At 60.8% G+C, this 19,027-nt stretch overlaps 1 protein-coding gene across 1 annotated transcript in view; it reads right to left on the reverse strand.

The window, feature by feature from the left end:
- Positions 1-914: 914 nt before the first annotated feature.
- Positions 915-19,027, reverse strand: part of DTX1 (deltex E3 ubiquitin ligase 1) — a 34,710-nt gene continuing 16,597 nt past the window's right edge. Inside the window, exons 2-9 of the mRNA XM_023647122.2 lie at positions 17,578-18,262; positions 4,950-5,011; positions 4,406-4,564; positions 3,847-3,908; positions 3,201-3,359; positions 2,948-3,109; positions 2,764-2,853; positions 915-2,175 (exon numbers count right to left, since the gene is read on the reverse strand). Of these exons, the coding sequence (XP_023502890.1) occupies positions 1,951-2,175; positions 2,764-2,853; positions 2,948-3,109; positions 3,201-3,359; positions 3,847-3,908; positions 4,406-4,564; positions 4,950-5,011; positions 17,578-18,262 (1,604 nt within the window). The 3' untranslated portion in view covers positions 915-1,950. The remainder of the gene's footprint in view (positions 2,176-2,763; positions 2,854-2,947; positions 3,110-3,200; positions 3,360-3,846; positions 3,909-4,405; positions 4,565-4,949; positions 5,012-17,577; positions 18,263-19,027) is intronic.

The raw sequence follows: 19,027 nt of genomic DNA on the forward strand, positions 1-19,027 counted from the left end.
GCAGGGGTTTCTCAGATGGGGCTCCAAAGGCCCCTACCCCGGGGCTGTCTGCTAGACACGCAGATTCCAGGCACCCCTCACCCCCCAGCTCTACTCAGTCAGCACCTGAGGGTGGGTGGGGGCGGGAATCAGGGGTTTTAACAAGTTCCTCAGGCCACGTGGATGCACGTGAGGTTTGAGGATCCCAGGGCTGGGCGACTTTCCATATTCGCGTTTGAGGTGAGACTTCGTTTGAGACTGAATCACAGAAGGTAAAGCGTTTGGGAACACCCAACTGGCAGAACTGGAAGGGCCACCAAGGCCTCGTTTCCGGCTTTGTGTGACCAGAGGGTGGGACAGAAACTGAACCCGCCTGGCTGGCGACAGGCTGGACCGGGAAAGGCACGTTGCTATCCCGCGGGTGGCCAGCAGGGGTCGCCTGGAGCCGCAGCGTCCGCCACATCCGCCCCGCATCCTGGGATGCTGCAGAGGCTCCCACGCGGCCTGTCGCAGATCCTGGGATCTGTCCTCCTCTGTCCCTAGACAGAGCCTGGCCCTCCTCCCCGAGGCAGGGGCCGGGCTCTCAGGCCAACGAGCCGATCATGGGGTCGCCCAGCTCCTGCATATTATCCGGGGGCTTTCAGCCCGAGTTCATTCCTCGTAGTAATTGTGCTAGGGAGCGCCAGCACTTCCGCCCCCGCCCTCTTGGGGATCAGGAGAGTCTGCCTCCGCCACCATCACGCCCCCTGCCTGCCCCAGGAGAAGAGAATTATGGGGACCGTCCATCTGCAGCTGCCCAAGGCTGAGAGGGACAGTGGTCCCGGGGCCGTCATTTCGCGGCAGGCTCCCGGATGAGGTGGAGCCCCCCGCCCCCCACCCTGAAGGCTCCCAGGAACAGAGCGACCCACCCTGCGTCTTGGCAGGAAAAGACTGGATGAGGAGGAGAAAGACCGTTTATTTCTCCACCCACAGTGGGATTGGTAGGTTTTCAAAAGAGCAGTCGCTGGCGTCCCCTTAAGCCTTGGCTGTCGTCCACCGCGGCAGCCAATCAACAGAGGCGGAGCTGGTGCGTTGCCTGGGCAACAGGCCCCTGGTTGGCCGAGACCACATCCACTGCCCAATCCCAAGGAACGGAAAATGGACTGTTTGCTGTCCGAGCTGCAGTCTGGACCTGCCGGCCTAAGCCAGGCCTCCTCGTTCGCTCCTGAAGCCAGAAGCTCCAGCCTTTGGGTCTCGATGTTGGAAGCGATTTGGTGGCGGGAATGGAGCGGGAGGAAAGGAGCACAGGGCCTTTGTCTGGGACGGACAGAAGGCGAGGGGATGGGAGGTGAGGAGGAGGTCAGGGTCCCAGAAGGATGAAGAGACACAAGCACAAAATAAGATACCTCTAGGCCCCCTCTCTCGGGCCTGCCCCTTTGCAAAACTGCTCAATCATCTGGAGGTGTCCACCCCATGGGCCCACCACTGCCCACTGGTGGCTGGCAGGGATGGGTGACAGAGATGGGGTAGGCTGAGCGTCCCCAGTGCCCCTTCCCCCCCGGGAGCCCCAGCAGGCCCCTGAGTGCGTGACCTGAATCCTGCTGCTGCAGACGAGCCTGTGCAGCTGCGACAGGGGCACAGACGCGATCCGCGCAGAGTATCACAGGGGTCTTCCTGTCTCTTCCCCCAGTGTGGGGGTAAGTAGAGGCACGTGGGTGTGCGTGCATGTGTTCAACAGGACACGTGTGTTTGTGTGAGGGGGAGGGAGGGCGCCGTGGTTTCCAGTCCCCTCTGTGCCACCCTCTCAGGGAGCTAGGGGTCGGAGCCGGCTGGCCTGCCATCCTCCCATCATGCCAACTGGTACCAGCCAAATCCTGGGAATGCTTCTGGCTCCTTCCGCAGACTCCTCCCCAGCCCTGACCCTGCGCCGCCAGGACACACCCGGCGGAGGGAGGCGTACGCTGGACAAAGCAGGAGGGAAGGTGGGCGGCCTCAGGCCTTGGCGGTGGCCTCCGACACACCCTGGGCTGTGAGCTCGGCCAGCACGTTGTCTAGGTAGCTAGCGTCCGGGTAGCCGTGGCCCGTGAGGTTGGATCCAAACTCGGTTTTGTGGTGGATCTCGTTCCACACCACGGTGTCCGACTCGCCCGTGGTGTTGGACGTGCCGATGGTGAAGATGAGCCTTCGCTCCCAAGCCGTGATGAGCAGCCGCAGCACCTGCGGGACGGGGCACCGGGAGGGCGGCCGAGGTCACGGGCGGCCCGGCCCTCATGCCTGGGGCCCCTCTCGCCCAGCCTCCCCGCTCCCCGGCCACTCGGTGGCTGCCCAGCCGGCAGCTTCCTTCCCTGGCCTGTTTCTTCTGGGATGAAGGAAGGAAGCATCTCAAACTCACGGCCCTCAGCGGTGTTGGTTTGGACCCCACAATGGCTTAAATAGCCACTTGTGACTTCGTTGGCAATGTTCAAAAACCTGGAGATTTCTGTGAGAATCTGAATTTCTGGCTTCTCTTGAAAATCACCAAGCAAACAATCTGGACTGCTTGGGTTCGAATCCAGGCTCCACCACCTACTAGCTGTGTGACCTTGTTGAAGTTACCTGCCTTCTCTGAGGCTTCATTTCCTTATCCGTAAAATAGGGTCAAGACCTTGACCTCAGTGGGCCCATAAATGAGGTGAGGGCTGGGCACACACCAGGTGCTTATGGTCAATGCTGGGGCGGGGAGGCATCTGAGAGCAGCGGTTGGGGATGATGGGGACCGCAGGCCCCGGCCCGCTCCCCCCACCCCTGCACCCTCGTGGCACCCACCTTCCGGCCCTTCTCGTTGTTGGGCAGATAGCAGTGGCGTGGGAAGCCTCTTGCCGTGAACTTCTTGCCTGGGTTGGGGTGCTCAGGGCCCTGTGGGGAGGGGCAGTGGGTGCTTGAACTGGGGACAGGGGTGGGGGCTCCGGAGGGGCAGAGCCAGTGGGGTCAGGGGTCCGAGGGGGCTCACCTGGATGCCTGTGGGGATGTCATAGACGATGCGGATGGTCTGCGTGTCGGCGAAGCCGGGCAATGAGTGGGGGATGACGTGGAACTCCATCTTCCCGGGCGGCTGAGTGCCTGTCTTCTCCCCGTAGATGGCCTTGCAGGTGGGGCACTGCAGGCTGCCATCCTGGGGGGGTGGGGCTGGCGGTGAGGTCCCCAGGGGTCCCGGCCCACCGCCCCCCCTGCCTGCTCCCCACCCACTGCCCCGCCCAGCCCACCTTGTTGCCGTTGGAGTACATGGCCACGAGGCACAGCAGGTGGTACATGTGGCCACAGCGGCCCAGGCGGCCAACCAGCTCGGGCCGCACGCCCTTGTGCCGGAGCACGCCCTCGTAGCCGGAAGCTGTGACCAGGCGCTCCATGCAGATGGTGCAGTCCTGGGGGGCAGGGAGGGGACACTGAGGACTGGGGAGGGTGGGACACCCCGGGCCAGCGCTGCCCCTCAGCAGGAGCCAGGGTCCCGGCCACAGGGGGCGGCAGCACACCCGGCTCTGTGGCCCCCATCTCTCCAAGGAGAGGACCCCCAGGTACTGAGTTCACACGGAGGCAGAGGCTCCCTCACGCCCCTCTGAGGGCTTACAGGCTTCTCCCTCAAAAGGAAAACTGACACACGTGTGGTGGAAAATATGGCTAAAAATAAGATGCAAAAAGTGCCCATCATTACAAGATTGATAAATGTGATTCTATCAAACTTCAGCATTTCGGCATTTATCAAAAGACTCAGTCAAAAAAGTGAAAAGGCAACCCCACACCCCGGGAGAAGAGGCTGTGACACACAGACCCAGGCTTTCATGTCCTGGAGGGCGGAGGCCAGGCAGCCAGGGGGGAGGGGCGAGGCCGCTGCCAGGACCCCTGGGGGCTCACCTCATCGGGCGGGTTCTTCACCTTCTGCATGTATCTCCGAACCACATCCTCAGGGTTCTTACCTGCAACAACACAGTGCAGTGGGCTTGAGGGTCCCCGGAGTCTACCCCTGAAGGCTTGGCTCAGGATGGGGTCAGGGGTCAGAGGGGTGGGGTCAGAAGCTGAGGGGCTGGCAGGAGGACCATGATGTCAGGGGTTGCTGGAGGTCAGAGGTAGCAGGAGTTGGTAATGGACAGAGTCAGGGGTCAGAAGCTGAGGGCCTGGCAGGAGGCCCATGATGTCAGGGGTTGCTGGAGGTCAGAGGTAGCAGGAGTTGGTGGTGGACGGGGTCAGGGGTCAGAGGGGTGAGGTCAGAAGCTCAGGGGCTGGCAGGAGGCCCATGATGTCAGGGCTGCTGGAGGTCAGACGTAACGGGAGCTGGTGGCGGACGGGATCAGGGTATCGGGAGCTGGGCTCAGGCGATGCAGGTGGGATCTAAGTCCTAAGAAAAAACTGGAGTTGGGGGGGTCCGGGTGGCGGCCGAGGGTTAGGGGTTACATCTGGGGCGTGGAGGGCATACTCCTCTTGAGATGCTTCTTGGTCTTGCGGCACACCCCGGGCACGCCGGGCACGGGCTTGACGTCGCTCTTGCTCACGGGCGGCGGGTGCAGGATGGGCTTGGGGGCCCGCGTCAGGCACACGGGCAGGCCGGCCGCGCACAGCAGGATGCCGGTCATCCCTGGGGGCGGGGGCGGGGTGGGGCGGTCAGGGGGCGGGCCCAGCAAGGCCACACCCACCCCGCGCTTTGGCCCTCCCGTCATTGGGCGGACGCGTAGGTCCTCTCCCCAGCCCCGCCCACCTGGTCTCGCTGGGAACCCTGGGGCCTTAAGGTGAGTGGTGGAGCGCCCCCAGGCCCCGCCCACTCAGCCCCGCCCCCCCCAGGCTGAGGCCAATAGGAGGGCCTTCTGTGGGCCCCGCCCACTCAGCCCTGCCCCAGGCTGAGACCAATGGGAGGGCCTTCTCCGGCCCCGCCCACCAGCCGGCGAGGGGCGGAGTCACGGGACGACAGGTGCAGCGGCCCCCTCATGGGCGCCCCTTCCTTCCCGCCCTGGGCCAGACCTCACCTGCCAGGGCCGGGTGGACCGGCCCAGTTCCATTCAAGTTCTTCACCGGGAGCGCCGGGACCCTGAGGGGAGAGGAGAAGAGGCCGCAGCTGGACCCCACCCCACACCAGAAGACCCAGGGACCCTGGTTTGCATTCTGGCTCTGGCTCCCGGGCATGCTCTGACCCCTCTGGGCCTGCCCCAGTCACCTAGAATGACCACCAGGGAACTCCATCCTGACTCTGACATCCTTCTATTATGCGGTGGGGTGTGACCAGGACCTCTGGCCCTGTTATAACGGAATGGGTCCCTAGCCTTGGTACTGATTCTTTCCACTCCAAGCCGGCCTCCTCCCTAGGGAGGGCGCTTGGGTTCCAACAGCTCCCTTTCATGGGCTACTGTACCTGAAACCCAACTATTAATGATTTAGCCATTCTAGTATCTCTCAAAGTCTGCTATACGGTGCACTAATCTCCACAAAATGTTCTAGGAAAGAAGGATTACAGGGTCAGATAAGTTAGTATACACTTTACTGTCTCCCTTTTTGAAATTCACAACATACACGAGCATATTAAAGGCTCTGATAAGTCCTGCATAAGGAAATATGATTAGCAATGGCAAATTCAGGTTTTACAAAGACATTTGATGATGAACATTTTTTCCCCTCTGGAATATCTACTGACGTCAGTTCCTGTGCCTAAGGCATTGTCCCCTCTTCAAATGAAGAGTTCCTGGGAAAATGTAGCCTGCTTCCCCTCTTTGCCCTTCCCCCCAAAGAGCTCTGGCTTTTGGAATCAGTGAGAGCTGCTTTCATATCTCAGCTCAACCACTAACCAGCCAGGCGACACACAGCACATCGCCACACCTCTTGTAAGCCTGTTTCCCCATCTGTGAAATGGGGATAAGATGGCACCCTCCTTATGTTTGCTGTGACGAGTCAATGAAATTCTGTCTGTTAAGGGCCAAGCACAATTTCTGGTACCAAAAAAGACACGAATGGCATTAACCGGCATCGTCCCAGTCATCGCCGTTGCCGTGTAATCCTGGCTGAGTAATTTCTCCTGTCTGCACCTCAGCCCACTAAATAGGGTGTAGATTCTCTCCCTCCTGGAGAGGAAACCAGCAAAGTATTGCAGTGACAAGCATGGGCAGGTCACTTAACCCCTATGACCCTCAATCTCCTTATCGGTAAGATGGGGATAACGATGCCTCACCTATGGGGTTGTTGGAGGGCTGACTGAGAAAGCCTGCTCTGACCTGGGCCGTGTGCCTGCCCGGGGCCCACGGCCTCAGGGTTCGCTGGGGAGGGGAAGTGGTGTCTCAGTGTTGATGGGCACGGAACCCTGGATGGGTGTGTTCTGATGTTGAGAAGTCGTGCTCTGAAAGCCAGCGGGCAGCCTGGGGGCCTGAGGGAGGTGCCACGAGGCGGGCAGGAGGGGTGGGGACGGGGGCAGCTGGGGAAGGTGTCCAGCTTCTTCCCCGCCAGCTGAGGTCCGAGCCCCGCCAATGCCATGTGGTCACCTGCCCTGGCAGGTGCAGTCAGCACCAGGGAGCTGGCTGGGAAGCAGCTTCCAGCAAATGGTACACGTGGCCACTTGGGTGGGGCTGAAACAGCTCCCCCCGGGGGAACATGCGCTCTGTATACAAGCACACATCTACGTGGGGAACACAGCACACGCACAGGTCCACAGACACAGATACACACAGGGACACACAGACACACGACCCTCCCGGGAACACACAACAGATACACGCACACACAGGCACACACACACAAGACACAGACACACATACTCGGGGAACACGCCACACACATTTGCATGCAAACATACAAACACCCCCCCCACCAGGGACACCTACCACGACCACATAGACACAAAGAGAGACACAACAAGCCTCAGGGATGCATCCCCCATGAACACGCAGATTCAGACACACTTCTGCAGAACGAATGTGTACACACACTCCAGGAACAGGCCACACACAGAGACACACACATGCACACTGCAAGGACACTCAATTGGACAGAGAAGCCAGCTCCCGGGGGGCGGGGCAGCCCGGCCAGAGCCACCCGTCCCCAGACGCACTTCGCCATGGAAAGCAGAGAGCAAACTCTGGGGAATGCACTGCAGCCCACAAAGGGTCCCTGCGACCCACACATGGGGACGCACGTGGATGCACGTGGACCCACACCCCCACACTGACTACACACGCTCAGCCTGGGAGGCCCACACTTTGCAGAGTCACATGCACTGCACACACCCCCTCCACTCTGGCTGCTCAGCCACACAGGTGGACACGAGGTGGCCAGGGAGCTCCTCCCGGACCCCCTGAGGGGACAGGGGTGTCTGGAGTGGACAAAGGGTCACTGAACACTCGGTGACCTGGAGTCACTGAACACAGCTCCTGAGTGAGGTGCCATGGTGGGGGCAGGTCCCGCAGGGCGCCCAGGGCCTGGTCAGTTGAGGTGTGAGGGGAAGGTGCTGTGCCTCAGTTTCCCCACCTGTAATGGTTCCCCATCATGTGACATTCAATGAATTGAAACATGTAAAGCTCATAGTCTGGGTGAGAGTGCAGGTGTCCCGATTTTCTCCTTCTAGCATCTGGGACCCAAGAGACGAGGGCTGTGTATCCATCTGACCCTTCTGGGGGTCTGCATAATCCTCCGGAACCTTCCTGGGGCATCACCACCTAATATCATCCCTCCCCATACTCTTACGGACGGCACAGAGACACGGACCTCTTCCTCACCCTTTGAAACACTTCTAGCGTAGACACTCTAAGGTCCCCAACACACCTAGGTCTCCCCCACCCCCTTCCTTCCCTTCTGTCTCAGGAGAAAACATCCCTCCTTCTCTCCAGGGCTGTCCGTAATATGGGCGGAAGGATAAACAGTTAGCATGCCTGCCCCCACTTCTTGTCTCCTACCTGCAGCAGACATCACTAATCCATCACTGCTCTCTCAAGCCAAGCAAAACCCTCAGCAGCTCTCTGGGCAGCCTCCACCCCTCAGTGGGGGCAGTTGCTACCCTAGGTCTAATAGTGCCCAGAGTCTGGCCCAGCTTCTGGCCTGGTCTTGCTAAGCCTCTGACCTGGGAGCTAGGTGGGGGGGGGGGGGGCTCCAGAAAGGGGAGCTTTTAGATCTCGGTGGCCCACAATTTCTGGCAGCCCTGAAAAGCCACAGAGCCCCGGGTCCCAAAGCCGCTCTTGCTCCTGGGAAGCAGGCTGTGCGTGGGGCATGAGGGTGGGGCTGTTTCTTATTTACCCCCCGGCGAGCTGGGGGACGGTCCCCAGGCGGCCTGCAGCCTCCGTCAATCTGCAGGCCCCCACGAGAACCCGGGGGAGCAGGGTTCCCACGACGCCCGAGCGTGGGAGCCACCCGGCCCCCTTTTGATGTGGGGCGCGCTGTTTCCTCCTGTCAGTGAGAACAGCCTCCTGCCCTGGACAAGAGACCGCTGCCCGCAGGCCTCCCGGAAGGGGGCTGGCCTTCCCTCTCTGCTCCGCCCTCCCGGGCCCAGCCCAGCAGAGCACTGGGGAATCCTTCAGGCCCCCTGGAGCCTGCTCTGACCAAGCCAGGCCTGGCTGCCCGAGGACAGGGCTGGGTCTTGCTGCCAAGCTGCCTTTCCTACTCCGCATCAGATCCTGTTCCTCCTCTGCCCTCCGTCCCCCGTGGCCCCCACTGGCTCAGAGTAAAATCGACCTTCATGACACAGCCAGCACCTCCCCCTTGAACCCCATTTCCCCTGTGCTCACCCCTCACCCACTCCACCCCAGGCCCCCCGCACCGGGTCTCCCTGCTGTTCCTCAAACACGCCAGGCACATTCCCACCCCGGGGCCTTTGCACCTGCTGAGCCTACTCCCAGAATGCTCTTCCCCACATATCCTCACACCTTGTCACCTGATCAGACACCTTCCCCACCACTCGACTTCAGAGAAGCCTCTGTCTTTGCCCTTAGCTTACTTAATATTTTTGTCACAGAACCAGTCACAACCTGATATGGTAAAGTCTCAGGCATGACCAGGCCCTGCTGCCTCTGTCCTCATCTCCCGCCCTGCCAGCTCCCTGCTCCAGACACGGCTGCCATTGCTCCAGCACGCCCAGCGCGGCTCCTTCCGAGGCCTGCGCACGCGCTGTGCGCTCTGCCCTCGGGCTTCCCCCCCAGAGACTGATGTCACTCAGGTCTCTGCCGCAGGGCCACCTCCTCAGAGAGCCCTCCCCGGCCCTCGGCGTCCACACTGCACATCACACACAGCAGGTGGAGGCTGGATTCCGCGGGGACGTGCCAAGCAGGTGACTCGCGTGCGCTCGGCCCATTGTCCCCGTGCGGCCTCCGCCCGCCCGTGTGAAGCGAGCCTTGAGGCCAACGTCCCAGAGACACACCCTCTGCAGCCCCGGTCCCCGGAGGGGCTCGGCCAACACTCACTCTCCCGTGAGCAAGCTCGGGGCCTGGCCCTGTGAACGTGCCGATGCGGGGCGCCCTGGGGGGTCAGTGGTTCCAAGCGCTCACGGGGCCCCACAGTCCGCTGTACTGCTTCATTCCCTCATCTGGTGCTCCCAACAAGTCTGTGGTAGCCCATTCTGTAGAGAGGGAAACTGAGGCACAGAGAGGGGAAGTAACTTGCTAGGAGGTGGTGGAGCCTGGATTTGAGCCCAGGCTGTCAGACTCCCCAGTCTGTGCTCTTAGGCACGCTCTCTCACCATGGCTCAGAGGCTGAGGCAGGAGGCCCTCACAGAAAGAAGTCTCCCCAGGATCAGTCTGGGAAAGAGGAACGAGGTGTTGGGCTCTCCTTCCCACCAAGGAAGAGCAAACAGATGCCTCGTACCTGCTCTGCTGGGAGGCGGTGTTCACAGGCACGATGAGATAATGTGGGGAGATCTTCCTACTTGCTGTTCCTCACACTGTTCCCTGCCCTTTCCTGCCTGAGGACCTTTGCTGCACTGTTCCCTCTGCCTGCCCATACTGCATACTGTCTATTCCCAATTCACACCTGCCCTTTGAAGACAGGTTCAAAGGTCACTGTCTTCATGAGGACTTTTCTTTCTTTCTTCCTTTTTGGTGAGGAAGAGTGGCCCTGAGTTAACATGCGTGCCAATCTTCCTCTATTTTGCATGTGGGATGCCTCCACAGCATGGTCGGTAAGCGGCATGTAGGTCTGCGCCTGGGATCCAAACCCACAAACCCTGGGCCACAGAAGCAGAGCACACAAACTTAACCACTATGCCACCATGCCGGCCCCCTCTAAGGACTTTTCTGACCTACCTCAAGCGAGTTCACATCCACTCCTTTAATTCCCCAGGGACTGTGGGATCTTTTTTGCCGACACAGACACGTTCTGTCTTGCATCCTAGCTGTGTGGTTCCACTCCTGTCTGTCCCCCCAGACTGTCAGCCTCTGAAGCCACGTCTGGCCCAGCCCTGTGGCCCTGGAACTCCGTGTAAGCGGGTTCTCAGTAAGTGCCGAATGGAGGGGTTAAGCCAAATGAGAAACTGGTCCACCAGCTCCGTGGTCTCCTCAGAGGGGGCCTGGCGTCCTTAGAAACAGTGATTCTAATGCCGAAGGTCCCCCCAGAGACAAGGAAGCAGGGATGGCAAGTATATGACATGCATGGTACCACTGCCCATCCAGCACCCATGGCAGCCATCACCAATCAATCCCAGCACTCCTTTCCAGTGAGCCAAAATGCAACTTCGGAATCCTCCTCAGCACAGTGCTCCAGGAAGTCACGACCATTCAAGCAGAGAGGGCACAGGGGATGACATCTATTTGTCATTTATTTTGCAAATGATGGGACTGAAGCCCAGAGAGGGGAAGTGACTTCACTAAGGTCACCCAGCTGCTTAGTGGCGCAGCTGGCACTGGGTCCTGGAGTTTCCGAGTCAGAGGCCAGGGCTGCCCGCAGGCCGATCTGTGGGGCCACCTGGAGTTGAACAGCCTTCCTCCCTCTGGGCCTGGAGGTGGGCTGACCTCTGACCCGGACCCTGGAGCTGGCCGCATCTGGGCTGCGTGGGGGTGCTCCGGCCAGCCCCAGGCGTCACGGGGCTCAGGACCCCAGGGAGGCAGGAAGCCACACTGACACCCCCTTTAGGGTAGCTGAGTTTCTGTTCCCCTGCCTGAGCCTGGCATCCCCATCCCCCTACCCCGACAGACACACTCCCGCAGCCCCCAGGCGGGTCACATTCTCTGGGGATGGTTTCCAGGTCCTCCAATTGACCTCAGGTGCCCTCAGTACACCTGGCCCTGACCCAGGCCACCTGGGGGGCCTCAGGAGGCTTAGACCTCAGTTGTTTGGGTCCAAGTGGGTGAAGACGGGGCAGACGCGAGAGTGCATGTCATGAGCAGAAGGAAGTGGAACAACCTGGGTGGGGGCGTGCTCCCTGGGCTTGCTCCTGTCCCCTGTCCCCTTTCAGTGTCCACTCCACTGTACCTGGGGAACCAGCCTGGGGCCAACCAAGTCCCCCCCACCCAGGGGGAACCCAGAAGGCTGAGGACATCACCGCCAGCTCTGCAGAGCTTGGGTGCTCCCTGGGCCCAGCAGACCCCACAAGCCATCAGCGGCTGCTGTCTGGGGCCTGGCTCACTTCCCCTTTCCTTGTTCCAGCGCCCCCATCTGCCCAGACAAGCCAGGCAGCTTCCACGGGCCTCAGTTTCCCCTCTGTCCAACAGGACCCCTGGCCCGGTCCATGCCTAGGGATCACAGGGAGCACGAGTCCCCTCGAGAGACAATCTGTGGGGTGGCTGCCATTTAGGGTTCAGATTTATCCAGGGCCCTGGGGGCTCAGCGTCACTCTCCTCCACTCCCCTCCCTCCCGCCCCCCAGCGGTGTGCAGGGCAGGGCAGGGGAGGGGGGAGGGGGGAGGCTGGCGTTCCCACGGCCTGGGGCAGCCACGTGCAGACAGGAGCGCAGGGTTTGGCCTCCCAGGGAGCAGGGCAGGAAGTGCCTCAGGTCTGGGGGAGGGGGTGGGGTGTTTGCTGTGACCTTGTGGTGAGGGAGCGAGCAGGAGGCCGAGTGACAGCCACTGCTCAGAGCCAGGCCGGGAGAGGGGGTAGCGGGCGGCCAGAGGCCCGATGGGGACACGGCCGGGGCGAGACTTTTCATGTCGTGCCTCTCAGTGCCTTTTTATTTTTGAAGCCCTTAAACGTAATACCTATTACAGAACTGGGGAAACAAAATGTGGATGCTTTTAAGTAAAAACGTAAAATCACTGCTAGAAATAAAAAAAAAGAAGAAGAAAAATACCCAAACACACCCACTACATCAAAGCCCACCTTCCCCGGCTCCTGCCTCCTGCGTCAGCACCCCCTGCAGTCTGTTCTCAGTATCCAGAGTGAACCTGTCACAACAAAGCCACGCCAGTCTCTCCCTGGCTCACAACCGCCGGCTCCCATGGCACGCTGAGTCAAAGCCGAAGTCCCCCCCTCCCCCCCACAGCCTTCAGGGCCTGACAGGACTGGCCCCATTTCATCTCTGACCCCCTCTCCTACTGTTCCCCTGCAGCCTCCCCAGCCACACTGGCCTCAAACAGACCAGGCCTGCTCCTGCCTCAGGGCCTTTGCACAAGCTGTTTCCTCTGTCTGGACGGCTCTCCTCCCCGTTCTCTGCGTGGCTTGCTTCTTAACCTGCTTCAGTCTTTGCTCAAGTGTTACCTTCTCAAGGAGGCCTCTTCATTTAAAATTCCATCCCTCTCACTCCCTACCCCCTTCTGTTCTTTATTTTTCTTCTATAGCTGTTATTAATTTCTACCACATTCTAGAATTTATTCATTTTGATTCTTGTTTGTCTGTCACTAGGATGTGACCTCCAGGAGGGCAGGGAGTGTCTGTCTGGTTCATGGCTGTGCCCCCAGGGCCCCAAACAGTGCCTGGCACACAGCAGTCACTCAATATATATGGATTAATTAATTAAAAAACAGATGAACGTGGGCTATAAAGAGGTAAAAAGGAACAAGGAACTTGGGAAGCTGCCAGATGAGGGGTCAATATTCTTAATGCAGAAGGAGCGTCGCAAATCGATCAGGAAGCAAGAAGCAGCCTGAGAGAAGGAGACGCAAGAGAAATAAACAAGTACATGGCGAAAGAAGGATGTGCTGGTGGCCGGTAACCAGGAGGTGCTCAGGCCCATGAAGAACCGGAGGTGGGACGACTCAAACGGCATCCACGGCCCCGAGTGGGTCAGCGACGCTGGACAAGCTGGACAGGGATGGACGGAGCAGCACCCTTTCCCACGGCCGGGGGTTGGGGGCGGGTGTGAACGGGGCACACGTAAAGATGCAACACTCTGACATCAGCCTCCTGCTGGATAGTGGCCTGTGTTGCCAGCCCCGCTTCACAGGTACCAAAACTGAGGACCAGAGAGGGCAATGAGCTCAGCTGGGGTCACACAGGGAGAAGAGACGCCGAAGCTGGGAGCAAATGCAGCCCCTGCAGGCCCATCTGCTCCCCGGGGTTCCCTGACACCGAATCTTGGAGTGGGCAGACAGTAGGGTGGGGCACCCCAATACCCTGGCCAATGGGGGTTTTTGAATCAGAGTCCTAATTGTGTGACCCGGAGCAAGGCCAGCCTGTCGGAGCCTCAGTTTCCTCATATGAGAAATGGGGAGAACACGACCTGCCAGCTCAGGTTTCCGCGGGAATTAAGAGACGTGACGCACGCAGAAGCCGTGCAATGGAGCCTGGGACTCGGCGAGCGCTCGGAAAACGGAAACAGGCCTGCAGCTGCGCCCTCCTGCGCCCCTCCACCACGTGGGGTGGAAACTCTGAGTCTGGCTCCTCGGCCCCACAGCTGTGTTCCAAAGTGCTGGATGCTGCCCTCTCAGGAGACAGGGTGGATCCTCCCACCCCTGCGTGTCCCCCAGGCCTGGGCTGCCAGCTGGCTCCCCGCCCCGCCACAGGGGCCAGCGGAAAAAAACCCGGCCAGGGGACACTGTGGCCAGGCTGGCTGTGTGGCCCTGAGCAAGTCAGTGCCCCTCTCTGGGCCTCTGTCCTGTTCACACCCAGGGCTGAGATGAGGATGGGAGATGAGAAAGTAGAGGTCACTCCTCTTTAGATCGAGCTGATCCCATGGGCGACTTCAAATGCATCTGCGTGCCCAGCAGCTCGGCGTGAGTGGTGGGGGGTTTAGCTGTCTGGCAGAGGGGGAAACTGAGGCACAGCTATGCGCCCACGGTCACCCGACTGGGAAAGGGCCGAGGCAGGACAGGACTCTGGGTCTCTTTGGTCCTGCAGAGAGGGAGGTGGAGAGAAGGGTGCAGGGGCAGGGAGAGACAGCTGCTGGGAGGAGAAGAAAAGGCAGGAGAGAAGGAGAAAGAGATACACAGACAGCCAGAGACTGCAAGAGAGACTGAGACTCAGGGAGCTGCAAAGGAGACTCGGAGAGACACCGTTGTGGGTTGAACTGGGCCCCCAGGACCCATATGCGCAGTCCTATCCCCCGTCCTCAGGGTCTTTGCAGAGGTGATTCAAAAGAGGTCGGAGGGCGCGCCCTAACCAGCACGACTGGTGTCCTTATAAAGCGGAAGTCTGGACACTGGAAACACAGGCAGAGAGGCTGGGGGAAGGGCCGTGAGGGCTCCGAGGTGTTGGGGACCTGGGCGGGGTGGGCCTGGCTACCTGGCTCCCCAGAGACCCCATCGCTTTCCCCTCATAGGCTACTCCTGGCTTCGGTTGCCTTGGCAACGGGAAGCTTCAGCCTGGAGGAACCGGGTCTGCCACCCCCTCCCTCCTTCCTCCTCTCCCCTCACCCAGCAGCAGACCCGCCGGCCCCGTGCCCACCTCCCGCTCCGAGCCAGGGGTATTTTCATCTGGGGTTCCCTGGAGATGGGGGCTGGGGCCTCGACCCAAGCTTGTCTGGCCCGGGAGGGTCAGTTAGAGGGGCAGAGGTGAGGCTGGGCAGGGTCCACGTGGCCGGGGAGGGATGAGGGAGCCCTTGCCAGTCCCCTACCCCACTTTCCAGGTGGAAGTCTGGACTCAGAGAGGGTCAGCAGCAGCTCCCGGAGGGAGGGGGAGGGGCAGAGACATAAACCGGGTGGGGGCACACGGCTGGGGAGAACGGAGTGCTTGCAGGTCAGAGGAGGCCACGTTTAAGGACCAGCACCCCGGGAGCAAGCTGCGTTGAGCGCAGCCCTGTTGAGCTCAAACACACTCTATAGCTCCCCTACTGCTGGAGCACCAAGCCAGACTCCCCCAAGGCTCCAAGCTCTGGCTCTGGACCCCGATCTGGGAAAAATCTCAGCCCCGACTGTTCCAGCAGGGAACTCCCACCCCTGCGTGGTCTCCAGAACCTGCTGGATGCACTCCCACCTCCACCCTTTGCCCCCGCAGTGCCCTGCCTGGGGGGCCCTTCCCCTTCTGGCCAGCACCTCCTTCCACCTCTAACCCCTCCCAGAACATGCATGCTCTTCAAGCCCCACTTCAAGCCCCATTTGAAGATGCTGTTCCCTCTGCCGGGAACGGCCTTGCTCAGATCAGGCTGCCTCCTCAGAGGCCTTCCCTGACCACCCCACGCCCTCTGACGACCACCCTGTCTCGCTCCCTCCCCGGCACCTCCCTCTCTCGGGTGCTTGTGTTCATTTACTCCTTTACTTGCGACACGTCTGTCTCCCCACTAGTCTGGACCCCGTCTGTCTCGCCGGGCTCTGTGAACACACACCCACAGCACATATCTGGAGAATTAATACTGAGCAATAAAAGCTGAGTAATTCCCAGTCTGCTCTAAAACTGCAGCTTTCACAAATTTCATCAGTGACTGAGAAATTCATCTCACCTGACAACCCATCCAACACACGCAGAGAGGAAGCAGAGCTTTCACGGGACGATTCTGACGTTACGATGTACGATACAGACCAGCATTTTCTAGGCTATTCTAGCCGCTCCATTCCAAGAAAATTCTGGTTACAACGTTCTGATTTCATAAGCCACCAGGGAGTTACCACACAGCCCGAGAGAGGAGGCTCTTGAATTCCTGCTGCAGAGGTCCCCAGAAATTTCCTGGTTCTCCCCGCTGCCCCCCGTCCCCACTCCAGCTGGCCCACTCCTCATCTCGTCCTGGGGTGCTCCAGCCCTCCCTTTCCATAAGTGCGCCAGTGCCAGGTGGCCACCCACAGGAGCCATGATGAACAGCCAGCCTGTCACCCCCGGACAGGCCAGCCCCTCCTGCAACCACCCCCGGCCTCCTCAGGTCTGCTCTCTGTGGGCCCTGGGCCTGCCCAGAGGAATGACCTGGAGGGGAGGGCAGGGCGAGGCAGGCAGGGTGGCAGCTGCTGGAGTCCTTCCCACGACACGTCAGCGCTCCTAACTCCCATCCCAACCTCCTCCTGGATACCGGAAGTGGTCCCAACCGCCACTACTGAACTATGGTGTGTGGAGACGCTGCGTGACAATGCAGAGTCCTGCTCCCATTTCACAGGTGACGAAACTGAGGCTTAACGAAGGGGAGGGGCCCATCTCACAGCTCAGGAGCGGCCAAGAGGGGAATCTGAACCCAAGCAGTCAGACTCTCAAAGGGACAGAAGGTAGATAGGGCAGCCCACATCAGGGTCCCCTCCCTTCCCCAGGCCTCAGTTTCCCTTGGTGAAAGAGGAGGCCTGGATGTGGTGACCTCAAAGGTCGTATCCAGATCGGACTTTTGTTGGTCTCAGGTCACCATGGTCCATGCCCTGGGCCATGCCACAGTGACACAAGCAGAGCAGGCTTTTAGTGCCCACCCCTCCTCCTGGGCACATGACCTGCACCATAACTGTCTTGTCCCTTCTAGTCTCTCCCAAGGTCAAGGTCTCTGCTCTTCCCTCTCATTCCCACTCCTCAGGGTCTGGTCCTCTGCAGACAGGCTTGCTGGGGCCCTATCTGGGGGCCCGGCATGCCTAACCCAGGGATTTCCACAACTGTTGTGACGGGGGTTCCCCTGCTCGTGAAATCCCGCTGGGAAGGCCACTTCATAAGAGACTCCCCCAAAAAGGCTGGTCCGGTTAAAACGAGAGCAGAGGCTGGCTCTCGTGTGCTGACTTCTTGTCCATCACCCCTCCTGCCACTCTCCCAGGTCACCCCAGGAGTCCCTGGGGCCCGGCCTGAAAACCAGAGTATCAGCCCAAAGTAACGGTGACAGTTCAGCGCGGCCCATAGGGGAAACACTTTCGACGAGCAGCTAGTGCCCGCCCGGGCCTCCAGGTGAGATGCGCGTGGACTGGGGCAAGCGAGGTCGGAAGACAGCACAGCACAGCATCCCACAGGCCCGCCTTCCAATCCCTGCCTGCCCCCGGGTGACCCTGAGAGCAGGGCGCCTCCCCCAGCCTCAGCCACTTGGTCTGCAGTGCGCGCAGGATAGAACCGTGTGGGGTAATAAAGGAGGGGTTGCAGATACAGCTTAACCAGCGGTAAACGTGGAATAGCCACCATTACTGTTGCCATGGCCCCCTCGCTTGTGAATTGTGCGATCTTAGGGAACTTAACCCTCCCGGACCACCTTCCTCATCTATAAACTGGGGATGATGATGGGTCCTTATGCATGCAGATAAACAAGTGGGAACACGTTGACGCTTGGCGCAGAGCGAGGACTTAACAGATCCTAGACATTGCTTATGACTGTTATTACTATCGCTCTTCTTTGCTCCCAGCCCCGGTGGGCAGCCACCCCTGCGCCCGGGGCCCGTCTTACCCCGGCGGGATGGAGGCGCGTGCGCTCACGCTGGTGGCGCGCTGGGGCCCGGGCCGGTTGAGATTGTTCTGCCCCGGGGTGGGCGCGCCGCCGGGGGCGCTCGGGCTCCGCGGGGGCGCCCCGGGGGGCTGCGCGGGCTCGGCGGGGCCGGCGGCGGGCGCGGCCCAGAGCGCGGCGCCGGCGAAGGTGGCGCTGGGGCGCACGGCGAGCGCGCCGGGTGGCCCTCCGGGCGGTGGCGGTGGTGGCGGCGGCGGGGGCGCGGGGGGCGCCTTGCGGCGCTGCGAGGCCAGGATGGCATTGGAGGCGGCGCGCGTGCTGTTGACCAGCAGGCACTGCTGGCACGAGCAGGGCTGGCCCGAGCTGGCGCCCACGGGCCACGACTGCGACTTGGGGATGGAGCCGACGGTGAGCGGGTAGGCGAGGTCCAGGCGGCGGCGCAGGCGGCGGCGCCGGCGCGTCTGGCGGTTCATCTGCGACATGCTGTTGAAGTAGATGAGGTAGCAGAAGCCCAGCGACGAGAGGTCGAGCCACGGGTGCTGCTTCTCGTAGGCGTTCTGGATGGTGATGCAGATGTCCATGTCGTAGGCCGTCCACGCGCCGCCGTCGTTCTCCCACTCCCACACGATGCCCTTGCCCGGCGCCGACGACGGGTCGTAGAAGTTGCGCCGCACGGGCCGCATGGTGCCTGTGCTCACAAGGAGGAGGGGGTCAGTACAGCTGGGGGTCAGCGCCCGAGGCGGGGGTGGGGGGGGGTGGGGGGGAGGGGAGGAGCGGGGTCGGCACAGGCTCGAGGGGCAGGGCTGGCGGGGCGAGGTTGAGGGGGACGCGGGGCAAGCAGCAGGGCCAGCACGCATGAGTTGGGGTGAGAGGCGGCAGGGGCGAGGGTGGAGGGTCCACAAAGCGGGGTGTCATGGGGGTGGCATGGAGAAGCAGTCAGCAAGGCATGGGGGGGCAGGGTAGGCAAGCTCCCCCCACCTCTCCAGGGTCAACACCAGAGCATCGCCAGCGCGTGGGGGGAGGGGGCAGGGACCAGCAAGGGCCACACCACGCAGACACTGGGGGGCACACGGTCCTTCACTCCTTCCTTAGTTTACTCATCTCATCACTCGTTCATCAAGCCATTCACCAGTTTATTAATTCAAGCCCAGGTTCATTTGCTCATCCCCAAACTCATCAGTGCATTGCCCAGGCCTGCGGTCATCTGGGTGCTTGTGGTTCAGACCTGCGTCTCTGCCCCCTCCTGGGCTCTCTCTGTGCCATCATGCAGTCAGTCAGTCCCTCATTTACAACCATCCCATTAACACCCCCCACCCCCCGTCCTGTTCTCGATATTCTACCTATTTGTCTTGTTTTCTGTCTGTCTCCTCCCCCACAAGGCAGGGAGTTTTATTCGCTGCTGCATCCCCAGCGCCTGCACACAGTAGGAGCTCAATAGATATCTATTGAATTC

This window comes from Equus caballus, chromosome 8 (genome assembly GCF_041296265.1).
Source record: "Equus caballus isolate H_3958 breed thoroughbred chromosome 8, TB-T2T, whole genome shotgun sequence".
Lineage (NCBI taxonomy): Eukaryota > Metazoa > Chordata > Mammalia > Perissodactyla > Equidae > Equus > Equus caballus.